At 26.6% G+C, this 21,901-nt stretch overlaps 1 protein-coding gene across 1 annotated transcript in view; it reads right to left on the reverse strand.

Moving 5' to 3' along the window:
• LOC117181090 (ubiquitin carboxyl-terminal hydrolase 3-like) overlaps positions 1 to 21,901 on the reverse strand; it is a 41,766-nt gene that overhangs the window by 7,444 nt on the left and 12,421 nt on the right. The window contains exons 2-6 of the mRNA XM_033373658.1: positions 16,469 to 16,684; positions 16,179 to 16,382; positions 11,847 to 12,417; positions 6,410 to 6,652; positions 153 to 346 (exon numbers count right to left, since the gene is read on the reverse strand). Of these exons, the coding sequence (XP_033229549.1) occupies positions 153 to 346; positions 6,410 to 6,652; positions 11,847 to 12,417; positions 16,179 to 16,382; positions 16,469 to 16,684 (1,428 nt within the window). The remainder of the gene's footprint in view (positions 1 to 152; positions 347 to 6,409; positions 6,653 to 11,846; positions 12,418 to 16,178; positions 16,383 to 16,468; positions 16,685 to 21,901) is intronic.

Below are 21,901 nucleotides of genomic sequence, written 5' to 3' on the forward strand. Positions count from 1 at the left end.
CCCCCGCCTGGATAAAAAAGGCTCCGCCGCTTCTGAATTTGTGTCCTTTCTGATTAAAAGAATTTAGGAATCAGAATCTACCGGTAAAAAATGTAGTGTTGCTATTGTCTCGATTCAGAAAATGGGTGAAAGAAATTGTTGTGAGATCTTACCCTGAACCATGATGAACAATGACGGCAGCTAGGTCATAAAGATAACTATTCTGAGCAGTGAGCTTCGCCCCCGTCACCCCATGCACGGTGAACGCCGACATATCGAGTGACTCCATCGGGAAGTCAACCTGCGTGTCCACCTTTGAGCGATACGAATTGCACCACCTAAATCTTTTAATGTGAAGGCACAACACCTAGAAACATCCGAAATTTTTTATTTTTTCATAACACTCTCTTCTCCCAGAAAACAAAAATCCATTCACTTGCATTTGAATGGGTTTTAAGGTCTTCTGAATTGCGTATCTGTCACTGCAATTCCAGACAGCCGCCCATAGGTTAAAGTGAATTTTAAATGAGAAATCAACTTTTTAAATCGGCCATGTAATTTTTTTCTCGGACCCATTCAGTAGCGATTATGAATCAGCATTAACCGATAGAGGAACGATAATTCCGATAGAAAATTAATAATTTAAATAAAACAAATATAATTTAAATAGTTAAAATTATTCATTAAAAAATAGATCAATGGCCACCTTTAAGAAAATCCTGGCACACGTGTAATCTATTTTTATTTACAGACTATTTATTTTCAGGTATTTTAATTGATTTTGCTGAACATTTTTTTGACATATTTGCATCACACAACATCAGAATGTTAAACATTTATTTCACATTTACCATTTGCTGAACATTTTTTTGACATATTTGCATCACACAACATCAGAATGTTAAACATTTATTTCACATTTACCATATATGAATCTTAAATTTACAAAAACTAAAACTCACGTTTTATCTTACCGAAATTGCCTTTACCAAAAATGCGGGTATATTCAGTGTAAATCTTATAATTCCTGTACAGGATAATCTAATGAAACTACTTTAAAAAGAGAATTTCAACTAAATAATCATTAAATTTATAAATAAATTGTCGCATCAATTATAATATATTACAATATTATTTTATTTGAGATGCTGCAATTTTTTATTAATCAGCATTATGCTATTCAAACTTATTATCTCATACTTCTCATTCGAAACAATGAATTCTTAAAAATTTTAAACTGCATAGTCCACTCAGTTGAACACAGCCTGAAGTAAGTTACAATTGGCAGATTCACGCTTATTGAAAATTTCTATGTGCTTAAAATCTTTTGAAATCCCTATGAATTCTTTAAAATATTTTTGAAATATTCCTGGAATCTTGTTTATTCGTTGAAATCACTGGAATATTTTAAAACATTGTGAAATCTTTTTAAATCTTCGAAAAAATTTATTCGTATTTTTACCATTGGGTGTGATCTTTTAAGAACTCTTTTTCATATTGAATCTCAACCCATTCATATGCACATTAACAAATAGTAGAATGCTCATTAGAATTATTTCAGGTTACTCAGTTTCATTCAACTCTATTCACTCAGAATTTTGACGAATGTGGAATGACAGATTTAAAGCACCGCGCACAGGTGACCGATTAAAAATGTGGCCAACCGATTGCATTTTTATTCCTTTAATTTGCAAATGACAGATACGTAATTCAAACCGACACGCTTTTTATCGATTCTTTTTACCTGGGCTGTTACAAGCAAAAGTTTACTGATTATGTACACTTGTTCAAATTTTAGAAACAATTTTTTTCACATTTCTGGGTGGGTCGTTTTATAATCACATAAAAAATTCCCGGTCATTTTTTCCCGGGTGGCAACATTTTTTCAAGGACGAGGAAATAAACAAATTCGAACTTTAAAGCTAATCAATTTTTGCACTTAAACTAATCAAAACTGAGCTGCAAATCCTTTTAAGCAATTTCAAACTAGAAATTTTAAAAAATCGTCTCTTTTTATTGAAAATTCCATTTTTTTCGAAAAAACTTAGTTTTTGTTCAAGAATTGATATTTTGATCTTAAAAAGAATCAATTATTTTTTTAATTTTTGGTAATATTTTTGAAATTATTGAAATCTTTGTGAAATATTTGGAATCTTAGGGTAAAATCATCAAAAAGCGGTTGAATATAAATTATTTTCTAGCTCAGACATATTCAAGAATTACAGTGTTTCACATAAAAATTTAAAATTTTCAAATTTATTAATTAATTTCAAACAAAAACAAAAAGTTTTTTCTACGTTAAAAGATAACCTAAAATACTGGAATTTTCAACAAAATAATTGAATTTTTAAGATATAGTTGAATGTTTAACCTGAAAAGACAAATTGCCAACAAAAAAGTGTACTAGTTTATATTTTAAGCGAAAAAGAATGAAATTTATACAACAAAAGAAAAGAATTTTAGAACCATAAAGACGAATTTCCAACAAATAAAGATTTTTCACTTAATAAATAAAAGTTTATCTAAATTATTGAACCTTCAAACCAGAAGACAAATTTTCTTTACAAAAATTCAATTTTCAAACAAAAATATGACTTCAACAAAAAATTATTAAAATTAAAATTAAATTAAGTATTTCATACAAAAATGAAATTTCTTCTATAACAACTGAAGTTTTAAACCAAAAAGATAAATTTTCAAAAAAAAAATAGTTGAATTTTCGGTTGAAAAAAATTTTAGTCAAGTTTTCACGATCAAACTGTGATTTTTTTAACAAGAAATAATTTTCAACAAAAAAATTGAATTTTCAATCCAAAAAGACGAATTTTTAACTAAACAGGAGAACTTTTTAAGAAAATTGTTGAATTCTCTAGCAAAGCAAATAGTTGAATTTTTATCTAAAAATATGAAATTTATCTTAAAGCGGAAGAATTTTTTATTACAGAAAAAGTTGAGTTTTCATCCAAAAAAGATTCCAGTTAACTCAGTAACATCAAAGATTGATTTTTTTTAACAAAAAAATAAGTTTCTACAAAAAAAAATTGAATTTTCAATCCAAAAAGACGAATTTTTTCAACCAAAAATGATGAATTTTTAACAAAATACTTAAATTCTCTACCAAATAGTTGCATTTGTATCCAAAAAAGATCAATTTTATACTAAAACAGATGAATTTGTAATAAAAAACCAATTTTTTTTTATAAGTGAAACTTTCATCCAGAAAATATTTCAGTTCATTTTCCCACACCAAAATATAAATTTTAAACAAAAAGTAAATTTTCTACGAAAGAGTTAAGTGTTCCAGAAAATAGTATAATAGCATAAATTCTAACCAAACAGTTGAATTTTTATCAAAAAAATATTTAATTTCTGCTAAATCATGTAAACTTTAAAATAAAATAGTCAAACTTTAAAAAAAAGAGGTGAATTTTCAACTGAAAAGTTAACGAAAAAATGCAATTTTCGATGATTGAAAATGCATCTTTTTGATCTAATGAATGAATTACTTGAGTAAAATGTTAAACTAAACTGTTAAAAATTTAACTGTTTCGTGGAAAAGACTTTTTTCGTTTTAAAATTAATTTTTTTAGTGAAAATGTAACTTTTCCACTTTTTAAAGAATCATCTTTTTCAGTTAAAAATTCTCCTTCTTTTTGTTAAATTATACTAATTCTTTTAGTTTAAAATCTAATTTTTGTTGGGTAAAATTGCATCTGTTTTGTGTAAATTTAAGTTCTTGCAGACAAGTAATTTTTTGTTTCAAAATCCAATTTTGGTAGAGACAATTCGTCTTCGGCTTGAAGGTTTAATAATTTCGATAAACTTTTATTTATTTCCTCGGTGAAAAATCTTTATTTATTGAAAAGTCGTATTTTTATATTATTTTTTTTTTATAAATCTGTCATCTTTTGAACACTTTTTTTTTGGGAATTTATCTTTCTAAATTGAAAACTCAAGTATTTAAAAAAATCTTTTATATCACAAAACGCATTTTTTATTTAAAATCAATTAATAAATTTGAAACTTTTAAATTTGTATCTGGAATACTTATTATTCCGTTAATAAAATAATCTATGTTAAAAGTATTACAAGATTAAAATGCTGTTATTTGAATAATAATGATGAAGGGAAATAACAAATTTAGTGAAGGAAAAATGAGGGAACTTTGAAAATAAATTTCGCCAACAATGTATAAATAACTAGCAATAAATTTATGGAAAATAAAAATTACGTAGAGCAAGATAAAATAATAAGCAAGTACAGCAATACAAGCAAATAATAAAATAAACGTTTGCTATAAATTAAAAAAAATACGCCTATTAATTTTTTATTGGACAACATTTTTAAAGAAAGCAAAATCATACATAAACAAATTAACAATTTTTTACGAACATAAGTCGTCTTTATGAAATCTGTGGGAATATTTTTTAATCTTTGTAAAGTCTTTCACGTCATTTATATCTTTAAAATGTTTTGAAATATTTTGAAGTATTTAAAATCTTTATAAAATCTTGAAATCGCTGTAAAATCTTTTGAAATCCTTATGAATTCTCTTAAACATTTGTGAAATCTTTTGCATTCATTTAAAATCACTGGACTTTTTGAAATTTTGGTGAAGTGTTTTAAAATCTTCTAAAAAATTTGAAATTGTTTAACAGCTTTAAATTTTTTGAAATCTTTGAAATCTAGAGTACTGTTCCATTTTTGAAATCTTTGAAATTCTTTCAACAATTTTAAACCTGTGAAATTCTTGAAATATTTTGAAATCCTTATGAACTTTTGAAAATATTTGTGAAATCTTTCTGAAGCCTTTTGTATTTGTTTGAAATCATGGAAACATTCCAAATCTGGTGTACTTTTTGAAATCTTGAACATTCTTGAAATCTTTTGAAATCACTGGAACATTTTTAATCCTTGTGAAATTTTTTAAAATCTTCAAAAAAATTTGAAATCGTTTAAAATCTTTCATTGTTTTGAAATCTATTAAATCTGGTGTACTACATCCTTGTTAAAATCTTTCGTTATTAAATTTTAAAAATATTTGTTGAAATCTTTCTTTAATCTTTTAAGTGTTTTTAAATCTTTCAAATCTGGTGTACTTTTTGAAATCTTGAACTTTCTTGAAATCTTTTGAAATCCCTAAAAATTCGTTGAAATATTTGTGAAATATTCCTGGAATCTTTTGTATTCGTTGAATCACTGAAATATTTTTAAACTTTGTGAAATCTTTTAAAATCTTCAAAAAAAATTGAAATCGTTTAAAATCTTTCATTGTTTTGAAATCTTTTAAATCTGGTGTACTACATCCTTGTTAAAATCTTTGAAATTCTTGAAATATTTTGAAATCGTTATTAACTTTTAAAAATATTTGTGAAATCTTTCTTAAATCTTTTATGTGTTTTTAAATCTTTCAAATCTGGTGTACTTTTTATCTTGAACATTTTTGATATCTTAAACATTCTTGAAATCTTGAACATTTTTTAAATCTTGAAAATTCTTGAAATCTTTTGAAATCCCTACGAAGTCTTTGAAATATTTGTGAAATATTCCTGGAATCTTGTTTATTCGTTGAGATCACTGGAATATTTTTAAACTTTGTGAAATCTTTTAAAATCTTTTAAAAAATTTTAAATCGTTTAAAATCTTTTAAAAAATTTGAAATCGTTTAAAATCTTTCATCGTTTTGAAATCTTTAAAATCTGGTGTACTACAATCTAGTTAAAATCTTGGAAATTCTTGAAATATTTTGAATCCGCTATGGGCTTTTAAAAATATTTGTGAAATCTTTCGTTAATCTTTTAAGTGTTTTTAAATCTTTCAAATCTGGTGTAATTTTTTTAATCTTGAACATTTTTGATATCTTGAACATTCTTGAAATCTTGAACATTCTTGAAATCTTTTGAAATCCCTATGAATTCTTTGAAATATTTATGAAATATTCCTGGAATCTTTTTTATTCGTTGAAATCACTGAAAATTTTTTAACCTTTGTGAAGTCTTGTAAAATCTTCAAAAAATTTTAAATCGTTTAAAATCTTTCATTGTTTTGAAATCTTTAAAATCTGGTGTACTAAATCCTTGTAGAAATCTTGGAAATTCTTGAAATATTTTTAAATCGTTATCAACTTTTCAAAATATTTGTGAAATCTTTCTTTAATCTTTTTAAGTGTTTTTAAATTTTTCAAATCTTTTTAGTAGCAAGATTTCTTCTAATCGAGATCTTTATTTCATAAAGATTGAAGGATTTAAATTACTCGTCGCATTTCAATAAAATAATTGTTTTAAAATTAAAAAAAAAAGAAAATTCAAGATTCTCTTGAAAAATTCAATGAGATTTCCAGGCTTTCAAGGTTTAAAAAAAATCTAGGAGAATTCCAGGTTTTCAAGGTCGCTAGACACCCTGCTAGCCAATAGAACTTTTTAAAACTCACATTAGGTAGCCTATGAATCCAGAACCTCTTGGTAGAGCGCTGCTTTCCCATACAGTTGTCACAGAAATAAAGCTCACTATCTGCGAGTTCTTCCACTTTGAAAAATCTCGTCAGACTGTAAGTCAGACTGCAAACTTCTTCCTGATCCTTCGTTCGTCTTTGTAATCTGTCAGGAATGTCCAGAGAGAGATCCTGGAAGGCCTCGTGCGTTTTCGAGTCGGTACGGCAGTTCATACAATGAACCTGCAACGAGGTACACAATTATTCATCTAAACTTTTAATATTGACTCCCAAGCACAGGCGGCGGAGCCCTACAGGTCAGAGGGGGCAATGCCCCCCTCAGAAATCGCCCAGAAAGGGGCCAAGTATTGATTATTGACTCCCCATTGAAATCGAATCATCAAATTCGTCAAGATTGTCTCAATTTTCCCAAAAATGTACCTGATATATTTTTGAAATAATTGACGTCTTTGCCAAATATTTCAAATCCTTGTAAAATTTTTGGGAAATCATTGAAATTTCTGTCGAATATTTGAAATATTTTCAAAATTTTTTTAAATGTTTAATGAAATTGTTGAAATATTTTAGAAATCATTGAAGTCGGTGAAATTGTTTTAATCTATCCGAAATCTGTGCTAAATATAAAAAATATTTGATCAATATTTGATAATATTTTTACATGATTAAAATCTGTGGGAAATCATTGAAGTCTGTGAAATCTTTTAAATCTATCCGAAATCTTTGCGAAATATTTCAAATATATCATATTTTTGAAACTATTTAAATCTTTAGAAAAACATTAAACTCGTTGTAAAATATTTTCGAGATATTTTGTATATTTTTTAAATTGCTGAAATCATCATAAAATCTGCAGAAAATCATTTAAATATTTTATCAATATTTGATAATATTTTTTACATAATTGAAATCTTGGTGAAATATTTCAAATATTTGATCATATTTTTAAAATTATTGAAATCATTTCAAAATCATTGAAATCTTATGAAATCTTTCTAAAATATCCGAAATCTTTGCAAAGTATTGCCCCCCCCCCCCTGAAATCGAACTATGAAATTCATCAAACCATTTGGATTTTTCCAAAATTCATCCAAAATATTTGCCAAAAATTTGAAATGTTTGTAAAGTCATTCAAATCTTTGTGAAATATTTGAAATTTTTGTCAAATATTTTAAATCTTCTGGAAATTATTGAAATCTTTGTTGAATATCTGAAATATTTGTAAAATTTTTGAAATCTTTGAGAAATCATTGAAGTCCGAGAAAAGTATATAAATCTACCTGAAAACTTTGCGAAAGATTTCAAATATTATATAAATATTTGATAATATTTTTTAAATGATTGAAATTTTTGAAAAGCCATTGAAATCTTTTAAATCTATCCGAATTCTTGATGAAATCTTTGGGAAATAATTGAAGTCTGTAAAATCTTTCAAATCTATACGAAATCTTAGCGAAACCTTTACAATTTTTGTAATGCTTTTGGGAAATCATTATAATCTTTGTAAAATGTTGGGAAAATTTTTCTAAATATTTCAAATATTTTTTGAACATTTGGTAATATTTTTGAAATTATTGAAATATTTGTGAAATATTTGAAATCTTAGGAGAATCATTAAAAACATGATAAAATATTTTTAAAATATTGAAAATTTGCGAAATATTTAAAATTTTTTAAAAATATTTAGTAATATTTTTGAAATTATGAAAATATTAGTGAAATGTTTGAAATCTTAGGAAAATCATTAAAAACTTGATAAGATATTTAAAATATTTTTGAAATATTGAAAAATTGTTAAATATTTTTCATATTTTTTAAATTATTGACATATTTGTGAAATATTTGAAATCTTAGGAAAATCATTAAAAACTTTATAAAATATTTAAAATATTTTTTAAATATTTGTTATTTTCCTTTCATCCTTTTAAACTCTCTCGAAATCATTGAAATATTTGTATAATATTACAAATATTTTTTATATATTTGATAATATTTGTAAAATTGTTTAAATCTTTGCGAAATATTTAAAAGCTTTGGGGAATCATTGAAATCTTTGGAAACCTTCAAAATATTTTTTTAACATTTGTGAAATTATTTAAATCGTTGAGAAATCATTTATGCCTTTGTGAAATTTTAAATCTACTCAAAAGCTTTGTGAAATCCTTGAGAAGTTTTTGGAAATCATTAAAACCCTTTGAAAATATTTCTGAAGTATTTGGTATATTTTTGAAATTTTTGAAGTCTGTGGAATTGTTTAAAACTATCCGAAATATTTGCGAAACATTTCAAATCTTCGTGGCATGTTTAGAAAATAATTGAAACCTTTGTGTAATATGCGAAATATTTTTGAAATATTTGATAATATTTTTGAAATATTTGATAATATTTTTGAAATATTTGATAATATTTTTGAAACGATTGAAATTTTTAGGAAATCATTGAAATCTTTTAAATCTATCCGAAATCGCAGCGAAAACTTTACAATTTTTGTAATACCTTTGGGAAATAATTATAATTTTTGTAAAATCTTTAGAAAATTTACTAAATATTTCAAATATTTTTGAAATTTTTGTGAAATATTTAAAATCTTAGGAAAATCACTAAAAACTTTATAAATCTTTGCGAAATATTTTTAATTTTTGAGATATCATTGAAATCTTTTAAATATTTTAAAAACATTTGTGAAATTATTGAAATCTTTATGAAATCATTGGGAAACCATTGATTTCTTTGTGAAATCCTTTAGATCTTCGTTAAATCTTTTATACCTTTGGGAAATTATTGAAATCTTGGGAAATCTTTACGAAATATTTGGTAATATTTGTGAAATTATTGAAATCGTTTGCCAAATTTTGTGCAATTATCAATCATTTGTATCAAATAATAAAGTATTCGTGAAATATTTGGCAAATTAAAACCTTTGTAAAATCTTTTAAATATATCCAAAATCTTTGCGAAATATTTGAAAAATGTTAAATCTTTGAGAAATCATGGAAGTCTTTGTAAAATCTTTGGAAATATTAGAAATATTTTTGAAAGATTTGTCAAATTACTGAAATAATCGGAAAATAATTGAAGTATATGTGAAATCTTTTAAATCTATCCGAAATCTTTGAAAATCTGCGAAATATTTGATATTTAGAAATTATTTAAATCGTTACGAAATATTTGTGGAATCTTTGATATTTGTCAGAAATTTGTATAAAATAATTGATGCCTGTGAAATCTTTTACAATTGATTAAAGCATTTGTCAAAAATCTTGAAAAATCCTTGAAAAATATTTTTTTTTAATATTTTTGGTAATATTTTTAAAAATAATTCAAGTCTTTGTGAAATTATTTATGTATTTGTAAAATCTTTTAAATCTATGCCAAATCTTTGCGAAATACTAAAAAATGGTGAAATCTTTGAGAAATAATTGAAATCTTTGTCAAATCTGAATAGAATCTTGAAAAATCTTTGCGAAATATTAAAAAAAAATTGTTTGTAATATTTTTAAATCTATACCAAATCCGTGCGAAATATGTGAAATCTTTTATCTTGAAACCTTTGCGAAACAATTTTGACAATATTTTTTTTATTTGTTGCCATATTTGTGAAATTATTGAAATCGTTACGAAATCATTAAAGCCTTTGTACAATCTTTGATATTCATCAGAAATTTGTACCAAATAATTTAAGTCTTTTTGAAATCTTTGGCAAATAAATTAAAGCCTTTGTAACATCTTTTTAATCTATCCAAAAGCTTCGCGAAATATTTCAAAACTTTGAAATCCTTGAAAAATCCTTTAAGCCTTTGTGAAATCTTTGTTAAATCTTCTGAAATCTTGAAAAATCTTTACGAAATAGTTTTTACATGTTTGGTAGTATTTGTGAAAATAATTGAAATCGTTGAGAAATCATTGATGTCTTTGTAAAATCTTTGCGAAATATATTAAACCTATTATATTGAAACCTTTGCGAAGAAATTTTGGAAATATTTTGTCATATTAGTGAAATGATTGAACTCTTCTTTACATCATTGAAGTATTTCTGAAATATTTAGAAATCTTTACGAAAAATGTGAAATATTTGTAAAATTATTGAAGTCGTCGCGAAATCATTGTGCTATCTTTGACAGAAATTTGTATCAAATAATTGAAGCCTTTGTAAAATCTTTTGAATATATCCAAATTCTTCGCGAAATGTTTGAAAACTGTGAAACATTGAAGTGTTTTTTAAATCTTTGGACATTTTTTTCTGAAATCTGCGTAATATTACAAATATTTAAAAAATATTTGTTGTAATATTTGTGAAATTATTGAAAACTTTGTGAAACTTTCATCAATCAGAAGTCTTTGTAAATTTTTTTAAATCTATCCAAAATCTTAGAAAACTGTTAAATCTTTGAGAAATCATTTAATTTTTGTAAATCTTTGTCAAGTCTTTCTGAAATCTTGAAAAATCTTTGCGAAATATTTTCTTTACATATTTGGTAATATTAAAAACTTTGTGAAACCTTTAAGGGCGTACTGGGTGAACGACACCCTGCGACTTATTTGCGCTTTAAAAAAATGTACCAAATTCAAGAAAATGGAACATATGACGCCAAATTAAAAAATGACATGAAAACCTATTTTTTTATGTCATTTTCACATAATTTTGATTTTTATAATTCTTATACGCAGTTTAAGATCAATAAATCGTTTAATCACGCAAATTCCGGTGTTTCATGTTTCATTGAAGTGAAGCTTTTATTTTTTAGAATAAATACCTTCTTTGGAACGAACACTATAAGACTAATTTTATTTTTGAAGCGCCGTATCTCGGAAGTATTCAATTAAAATTTTAAATAAAAATATCAAAAACTTAAAAAGTTTTAAATTTTAGAGTGAAAGAACACATTTTTTAAATTTTTTTCAAAAAGGATTTTTTAACTACTTTAAATTTCAAAAACTATTATGAAACCTTTTTCTCGTTAAACTAGATATATTAAACATCATTAATTGATTTTCTTGTAAAAAACTATCCAATACCGTCGGCACAGCACATGTTTGAACACCCTTGGGTACCTAACACCCAGTATGCTCTTTATGTAATTTTACGGAAGTGTGCCCTTTAAGAGTTAAATCTTTCAAAAATCTTTGAGAAAGCATTGAAATTTTTGTCAAGTCTTTCTGAAACCTTGAAAAATCTTTGCGAAATATTGTTTTTACATATTTAGTAATATTTGTAAAAATGATTGAAATATTTCTGAAATCTTTGCGAAATATTTAAAAACTGTGAAATCTTTGAGGAATCGCTACAATTTTCGTGAAATCTTTGAAATATTTGTGAAATTATTGAAATATTTGACAATATGAAGCCTCCATCTAGAGAAAAAAGGATCCGCCCGCTTCTGCTCCCAAAAATGTCGTTTCTTGAATGCAAGATACCTACCACACTGAGTAGCGTGCCACCAAAAACTGCCGTGACAATACTCTGCTTTCCACGCAGGCCGAGCGGTTCGTGCCCAAGTCTCGGCAGCAACTGCAAAAGCTCTGTGTGCAACCTGTCAAGCATATAGGTCAGGAATTCATGCGCGTCCTGTTGCTGGTAGCCCCTAAAACGTGGCACCACTTTCCAAATGACAAGGAAGAGACACTCGGGCGAAATCGCCTGGCCATTCGAACCTCCCAGACTCAAACCCAGAAGGACCTTCCGCAACTCTTCAGCCAGAAGAGCGTCGCTCAACTCCTTGGCTCTGCCTGGAGCAACAATTCGCCCTCTGTGAGTGGGCGGCTCGTCAAAGGCGATGCCTTCCAAGCTCGGCATCTGCGTCAAATACTCGCAAAAGTGGCTAATGTTATTAAACGACTGCAACACGACATTCATGAAGCAGGTGTTACCCAAATTCCTCAGGCCCACGACCTTCTTCTCTTTGGTATTTTTAGAATTCCGTCGCTTCGACGCAGGCCTGTTGTCCCCGCTGGTACCATCCAACGAGTGCAGTCTTTTCCGGGTCCTGGGCCTACAATCCAATCGAAAGGCAATTATGGTCAGTCGGGGTGACCGTTTTAATCCAAGACCAAAGTTCCCGTACATTTCCCGAGTCCCATTCAAAGTTTTTGTATTCAAATACAATTTGGAATTTCTAACTTTGATAAATTAACCCCTTCGTTGGCATTGACGCAAAATGCGTCAAAACTTTCCTTGCCCTGTGTGGCATTGACGCAAAATGCGCCAATCTTCTTTTTTTCTATTTAACTTACTCCGATTTTGCATTCAATTCTTGCTCGTGGGGTTTTGTGGTCGCTGAATCCGAATCTAAAGTCAGAAGTCGAAAATTCAATATAGCCGTTTAAATGTAACGGATGTTTGTGGTCGCTGGATCCGAATATAAAGTCAAAATTTGACAAATTTAAATGACGGACGAAAATACAAAAAACAGCTCGATTTGGATAAAGCTTGGTACTTAAAATTGGAAAATTCAAAATGGACAGACTAAACCATACAAAGTAGATCCTACTGTTGGCTTCGTAGAATTTACTAAACGGAGTAGTGGTAGTAGTAGTAGTAGTCCATTTTGAATTTTCCAATTTTTAAGTACCAAATTTTTAAGTATCCAAATCAAGCCGTTTTTTGTATTTTCGTCCGCCATTTCAAACTTTCAAATTTTGACTTCAGATTCGGATTCAGCGACCCTCAAAAACCAACAATTGCCCAGATTTATCAAAATCATGCCGCTTTTTATATTTTCGCCCGCCATATTGGATCCGCCGCTTTGAATTTCTAAAATTTGGCTTCAGGTTCGGGTTCAGCGACCCCAAAAACCCCAGGATACAAATTTTCAGGATAAAAAATATTCCTACCATTTTGGGCACTTTTTTTCGAATTCTCTCTGCCAGCGAAGGGGTTAATGAGTTCAACGATTCAGACAAAAATGGTACAAATTTAATCCACGTTATCATTTCCAATGATCTAAATTAAACAATCAATGAACTTTATATCTTTTAAATTATATTATTTTTAACGATTTTAAGGTAGAAACGTGAAAAACAAGAATAATTAATTTTATTTTTAAATGAACACTTCTTAAACTTAAGTTAAATTATTTTCATTTTAAATTAGGTATTTTCGCTGCAACTACCAGCCAACTTCACTTCACTGAATGCTGAGGGGAAAACAATGTACCAAATGCATGGGACAAAACTTTATTTTTGCAATTTCTTCTTAATTAATTGTAATTACTATCATTTTATTATGTCATTAAATAGTTCTCAAATAAAAAATATTTTTTAAATAACCGTATATTGAAAAAATGAGTTTTAACGAAGATATTAGCAAAATAGGACAAAAATGGACTGAATGCCATGCATTTGGTACATTGTTTTCCCCCACAGCATTAAACGAAGTGAAGTTAGCTGATGGCTGCAGTGAAAATGCAAAGTTTTCCTACAATTTTTAGAAAATCATGCAAATTAAAAAAAATTCTTAAAATCTTCCAGATTCTTTTTTAACAATTTTAGAAATCATTTAAAATCTTTTTGAATATTCTCTTAAAATAATGTTATAAACCGAAATTTTTTTGTTTGCCGAAGAATCTGAAGAAAATGTTTTTATTGTTTTGAAGCGTTTCACAATTCTTAAAAAGTTTCCAATTTTTATCTTTTTTTTTTTTTTGTTGAAATCTGCAAAAAATTACATTTTGTTTTCAATTGGTCTGTGGCTAATTGCACCGAAATTTTTGTACAATTGGCCGAATTTTGTCGGTACACATTTCGTTTAAATTGTTTAAAATAATTTCAGGTTTGGAATTAATTTTGAATCTTTTCAAAATTTTTAAATACCTCTTTAAATTACTCATATTTTTTCTACAGATAATAAGTGTTCAATTCTGATTTAAACACAAAAACTCAACAGTTTCTCTTACAAATTAAACATTGTTTAAAAAGGTCAATCAAAATGGTAACGTTTAAAGTTTAAAAGCTCTTCGAAATTTTAACGATTCAAGACTTTTTACCTTAAACAATTCAGTTTAAATTGTTCACTTTTAAATATATGGTTTCAATCCAATCGTCTTAAATGAGCAGTCAAATATTGCTAAATATTAAATAATTATTCTTTTTCTTAATTAAAAAAATTTGAAATTGAATTAAAAACGGAATATTTTAGACTGAAACAATATTTTATAACAAATAGATTATTATGAAGTTATTTTTAAGTTCATAATAGTTGGTAAAGTTTCAATCGGACGTTTACATTTGTTTAACTAATAAACTTTCCAATTAAAATAATTTAATTTGGAATGTTAAAATCTGGAAATGATTAATTTTGAATGGATTTCGAATCGATTGGACAAATCAATTATTGTTCCCTTTTAATAATTTAAGTACAGATTCATTTAAAAAATAATTTATTTATATTTACAGTTGATGAAATAAAAAAGTTTTCTTTCCAAAATGTTCAGCTCCAAACGCTTCTAATTTTTAATTGTTTATGTCTTTAAGACTGCATTTTAAAATTCTTTAAATTAAAAATGAAAACAAATTCTAGATCAAGACAATTCTAGACAAGTAAATTATTGTTCAGATTTCTATACTTAGAGTACAGATCCATTTTAAAAATTATTTATTTATTTATATTTACAGTTGATAAAATAAAACTTTTTTTACCAAGAATTTTCAAATTTAATTCTTTTAATTTTTAATTGTTTAAATCTACAAAACTGCACTATAATTAGTTTAAAAAATTTTTTAATCGAACTTGAGCAGATTTTTCTTCCGATAATTCGTAAAATTCCTGGTTCGGCAGCCATCCTGTTTTTTTATTTAAAAAATCGTTGATTTTAAAAACTTTTAATCTTTAATTTTTTGAACCTTTAAAACTGCATTTTAAAATTCTTTAAATTAAATTATATGCTTAAAACATAAAAATCTAAAATGGAACATTTTTAAAGTGAAAGATTTTCGAATCAAGCATTCTAAACTAAATGATATAATAATTTATAAAAATCACAATTTAGGAAATTATTTAAAAACGGTTGAAATCAAAGCTGGATGTATACATTTTGTAAAATTCCCAGTAAAAAAATAAATTCACTGTCATTTCTCGGTTTTCCTCGGTCCCATAAAATTCCCGGTTTCCCGGTCCAGCGGCCATCCTGATGAAGTATCTTAAAATATTTCAAACACTTTAAAACGCCTTCAAATTAATGAAATTAATAAAAAATTCCTAAAACATTTGAAATTAAAAGCTCTTGAAAATGCAGTTTTTAAAAATAACCTAAAATCTTAAAAAAATTTGAAATCTATTAAGAATGTCTCGGAACCTTTAAGAAAACCCAGGAAAATTTCAAACAAATTTAAGAAAATTGAGAAATAGGTATAGACCTGAACTGAATAGTGATTAACCTGTGAGTTAATTTATTGAAATAAAAGTGATCAATATGAACTTTCATTTTAAAAAATGGAATAAAAAGTAATTTGAGAAAAAAGTGACTCATAGTAACTGTGTAGCTGTCTTGATTATTTTTTTACAGTTACTTCTCACAAAAATTCCCTGATCTTTGCTATTTTCTTCAAAATGCCTGACTCTCGGAAGCCTTGATCAATTTTTTTAAGTTTCATTATGGACTGCAAATAGGGTATCATAGACCCCAAATCTTGAAAAAAGGGTACTTAAGGGACCTTAACTGAATATAGGGTACAAAAAGGGATATAGAGTGCGGTCTCTGAGACCTGGAGATACGAGAAGATTCTTTTTAGAAGACGTCGATTTGTGTTAACTTGCCTGAGGTTCCGAACGACGACTTCCGCCTTCCAGAGGGCGTCCGCAGCCGAGGAATCTCCATTCTCAGGGCCAGGTGGGGATGGGGTTGAGGTGCTCCAGCTCTCGTCGTTCTCCTTGAGCTCGCTCTTGCGGAAGGCATTCCGTCGAACAGCCTCGATGACGCCGTTGTTGCTGTCGTTGACCACGTACTCGTCACAGATGTAACTGGAAGAAAGGATCTTCTACTCGATCTGCACGACGACCTCATTTCATTTTCGCCCCAGCCTAGAAGCACTCGGGGTTACACTCACCAGAATACAGCCAGGTTTTCACAGTCTATGCACACAGCGTGCTGAGTATTTTTTTCCTGATGCTGCAGCGCGTGTCCCGCCTCGTAACGGCCGCAATGGATCGCCCCGCAGTGCAGACACAGCCACGCACTCTTGTCCGTTCCACATACTGTCGGCCGGTACCCAAAATAGACAAAAATCAATTCTAGATTAAAATCGCCGAGGTGCACGGGAAACCTATGGAGGAATATTGACACATTTTTACCATCAAATCAGGGTGTCTACTCAATTCCTGAAAAAAAAAATGTTCTCTGACAATTCCAGCTTTTTTTCCAAGTATCTCAAGTTTTTTACAGGTATAATTTTTCGCGAGATTATTATAAGCAATTTTTGTTTATAGTTTCTAGGAATTTAACCCTTAGAGTGCATGGTGGGTCTTACACACCCCAAGAAATTTTCAAACTCTTATAAACCATACTTAATTGGAAAAAATTGAAGTGTCGCCATCTAGTTTTATTTGGAGACACTAACTGTAAGTAAAGTCGTTTAGCACACTGCGTCAAGCGTCAGTATGCTAGCAGCAGCTGCTGAAAGTGGAGGTAAAAAAAGCGTGGGATGCAAATAAATATCATTTTTTAAAGCACCCATGTCGCAATTTTTTTTATGAAAGTAAACTATTTCAAAAGTATAGTCATAAATTTACAGGTTAAAATAATTAAAATTGCGTGAGTTATGAATTTTTAAGTAAAAAAACCCATTTTTTCATATTTTTTTCAATCATTTTTGTAACAAACTTGAAATAAATAAATGGCTATAAAATCAACTCTACTTTATAAAATATACCTTAATCTATATCGGATAATTTTATTCTGACAAAATATGCAATAGGGGTTAAACAATGGATGATTAAATACGCTGAGGTGTTGAACACCCACGATGCACTTAACCGTGATTTTTACCATGTATGCACGAGGATTAATTAACATTGCAAGATATTCTTACATATTTTAGCAGGATATATTAATTAAATAATACTGAAAACATAATTAATCTTTTCTTGCATTTGTCTCTAAATTCCATGAATTTGAATCATAATTCAAAAAAAAAAATTATTTTATCTACTTGTACTGAAAATTTAGTTCATATTTAGGTAAAATAATGTCGGTGCTATATTAAATGTTATTCAAACCGCTTTAAATTCCTTACTTTTCAAGTCGAAATTTTGATTTTCAAAACGGTAGATGAATTCTTAAGCAAATAGTTAAATTTTCAACTAAAAACATTAATTTTTGTACCAAAAAGACGATTTTTCAAAACAAATAGTTAAATTTGCAACTACAAAAAATCAATTTTCAAACAAATAGCTGAATTTTGAACATAAAAAATCAGTTTTTCACAACAACAAATAACAGATATATTTTTAAAACAAAATTAATTTAACTTTTAACCAAGTTGTTTTATTTTTAACCAAAAAGATGAATTAATTACTAAAATGATCATTATTTAATTCCAATATTTGAAATTTTAAGAAAAAATATAGGTTTTCAAACAAGATTATTAATTTTCAAACAGGACGATTATTTGCTACAAAGAAAGGCGATTAAAAAAAATGCATTCTTGAAAAAAAAAAGAATTTTCAATTATAAAAGACAAATTTTTAATCAAATAGTTAGATTTTCAACCAAACTAATGAATTTTTTAAGAAAGAGTGTAATTTTAAATCATGTAGTTTTATTTTCAACAAAAAAAAATGAATTTTTAACTAAAATGTTGAATTGTCAAATTTTTGTCTACTGGTACAAAAGCAATATTTTTTGGAATACTGATTTTTATTTCTAAATTGTGAAAAAATTGCTAAAAAAAGTAACATCAAATTATTTAAAACATTTTATCTAATGAAGACCATAACATGAAAAATAATGGAATAGTTGCATTTCAAAAAAAAAGATAAATTTTTAGCTGAAATGATCAATCTTTAACTGGAATAGCTGATTCTTAATCAAAAAGATGAATTTTCAACAAAAAAGATTAATGATTACCAACGAAGACAAATATTGTAGAAAATACATACATTTTAAATTAACTGCTAAAAAAATCAAAATAATTTGCAAGAAAAACGAAACTATTTTTAAAAAAATAATCACTTTTTCAAACAAAGTAATGAATTTTCAACAAATATTATGAATCTTCTACTGGAACAGTTGAATTTGAAACCAAAAATATCATTTTTCATCTAAAATGATTAGTCTTTAACTAGAATCATTAAATTTCCAACAAAAAGATAATTTTCAACTCAGAAGATTAATTTCTACCGAAAGTCAAAATTTTCACCTAAATAGATAATTTTTCAACCAAATCTTGAAGTTATATTTTTAGTAAAAAAATTTAATTTTCAACAACAAAATACAAACAAATTTTTAACAAAATAATGACAGTCACAACAGGAATAGTTAAATTTTCAGCAAAAAAAAGTAATTTTCAGTTAAAGAAAAAAACGAATTTTCAATAAAATAGCTCATTTTTCAACCAAGGTTATGAATTTTTAATTAAAATTATGAATCTTTAACAACAAAAGTCAATTTTTAACAAAAGAGTAACTCTCACCAAGTAATTGAAACTTCATCCAAAAAATATGAATTCAGAACAAAAAATGTATAAGTTTATATTTAAAACAAAGAAAATTTAAATTTTTTAATAAAAAAATAATAGTATTTAGCTAAAGAGAACGAATTTTTAACAAATTCTCACATTTTTTAATTCAATCATTTTCTCAAAATCCCCTCACTTTTCCCGGATTTCTCTAAGAACAATTTTTTATTTTCGCTGGCCATTATTATTCTTGGACCAGACTTTTAATCTTGAAATATTCAACATCAAACTGTTTAATACTGAACCTAGACAAACGAATTCGCGAATAAATGACCAAATAAATAAAAAATAAATAAATTTCAAACAAATATATTTCAATTTTCTGCCAAGTAGTTTAATTTTCATGATGAAAAGTAGAATATTTTAGCAAATAGTTATGTACCTGAAGTTCTGAACGTTCAAATGAATGAAATATTTTTTGACAATTTTTATTTTACCCATACATATTGTTTCAACTACAATTTAAATTATGCATTATAATTCTTTTTCAATAATAAATTATTTACAATATAAATTAACAAACATTTTAGCACTTTACCTGGTTTACAGTCATCAGTAAAAAATTTCGTTCATTTGAATGTTCAGAACTTCAACCACAATAAATAGTTGATATTTAAACCCGAAATGAACAAAAGTTTGAAAGAAAGTTATTTTTTAATCAATAAAGACGAATTTCCAAACAAATAATTGAATTTTCAACAAACTAATTGAATTTTTAACCAAATTGGTGAATTTTCAACCAAATGATCAACATTTAACATAAAAGACTGAACTTTAACCAAAGATTTGGATTTTTTAGAAGATATATTAATTTTTAACGACAAAATATGAATGTTCAGTCCAAATAAATGAATATTCAACAAAACCATTGAATTTTCCATAAAAACGGTCTTCAAGAAATTTTTATTTGAGGGAATAAAAATTCCAGGACCATGAGAAAAATTCCGATCTTTTCCAAGTAAAAAAAAATTCAAGGACTTTCCTAAGAATCTAGACACACCATTTAATTTAAATATAATGCTCGAAAGTACATTTACAGGGAGGCCGTTTGATTCGAAGAAAAAAATTCCCGGTCATTTCCCGGTTTGCAATCATTTTTCACGGCCAATGAAATTTAAAAAATCAAACTATATTCTAAACATTTTTCCATATAAAATAATAAACAATAAATTAAAGCATTGAAAGTGAAACCACTCGAATTCCAAACTTTTAAAATTGAAGTTTAAATGTTTTCAATTCAAAAATTGTGTATTCAAATGCTCAATAACTTACACGTATAAACGGGAAGGCACTAACATTTTCAATAGTCTTAATTAAAGAATCAAAGCAATGAACTTTAACAATTTTTCGAAATTATATTATTTCAAGTAATTTCAAGCTAGACACATTACAAATTGAAAAATATATATTTTTTTTAACTTAACCTTTCTATAATTAGGAGTTAAAATAATTTTTATTTTAAATAGTCTAGGCATCCTTCAAAAGCTTTAAAATTTTATTTCAAAATCTTGAGAAATCTAGAAGTGGTTTAAAATTTTTCCAAATTCAAAATAATTAAAAGATTTTTTTGGAACGTTTAAATATATTTCAAAATGAATTGAATTTTTTCTATAACTTTTAAAAAATCCTGCAAATTAAAAAAATAAATAAATTTAAACTTATAAATTACAATATAACACTTATTATTTTTAATAATATTAGAGTAATTTTAAGAGATATTTAAAAGTTTTAAAAAGATTAAATTTAAATTTATAACTTGAAATAATTATTTCGATTACTTACAGCCGAATTTAAAATAAAATGTAGATTTTTGCAGATTTCAAACAAAAATTTAGAATTTTTTTAAGAATTGTGAAAGAGTTCAAACGAATAAAAAATTTTCTTCAGATTCTTAGGAAAATTGACAATGATTTTTCACTTTGAAAAATTATGAAAGATTTTAAGGATTTTTTTTAATTTGCAGGGTTTTCCAAAATTGTGGGAAAATTTTGATTAATTTTAAAAGATATTTAGAAGTTCTGAAAAAAATGTAAACACACTTCGTTTAAATTACTTCAAATAATTTCCAGCTTTTAAATAATTATGAATCTTTTCAACACTTCTAAATATATGTTAAAATTACTCACATTTTTTCTACAAATAATAAGTGTTCAATTGTTATATATGCGTCAAAATTTAACAATTTCACTTATAAATTAAACACTTTTTAAATAGAACAATTAAAATTGTAACGCTAAAAGTTTAAAAGATGTTTGAAAATCTAAAGATTCAAAGCTTTTCATGTAAAACAATTCAGTTTTAAATTGTTTTCTTTCAAATATTTGGTTTTAATTTACTCGTCTTAAATGAACAGTGAAATATTGCTCAATATTGCATACTTATTCTTTTTCTGCATTAAGAAATTTCAAATTAAATGGGATAAAATTTAAATAATTTAGACTCACAATATTTTAAATTTAATAAAAACCTTTAATTATGACTATATTATTATGGATTTATTTTTAAGCTGAAAATACTAAAACAAACGTTAACATTTTGTAATTGCTAAAAAAATTAATAGAAATAATATATTAATAAATTTATTTATGAAATTTAATACCAAGAATAATATAAAGGGAGACCTGAAACTCTGAATTACAAATATATTATTGATAAGGCATGAAAAATTATATTTAAAAATAAAATTCTCGGAATAAATTATATATTAATATAAATTCTTATCAAGACTTTCGGATTAAAACAGTTACGATCAGGAAATTGTCAAATTTTGAACGGATCTAGAATTGTTTGGCCCAATTAATTATT

Source organism: Belonocnema kinseyi, chromosome 10 (assembly GCF_010883055.1).
Source record: "Belonocnema kinseyi isolate 2016_QV_RU_SX_M_011 chromosome 10, B_treatae_v1, whole genome shotgun sequence".
In the NCBI taxonomy this organism is placed as follows: Eukaryota; Metazoa; Arthropoda; class Insecta; order Hymenoptera; family Cynipidae; genus Belonocnema; species Belonocnema kinseyi.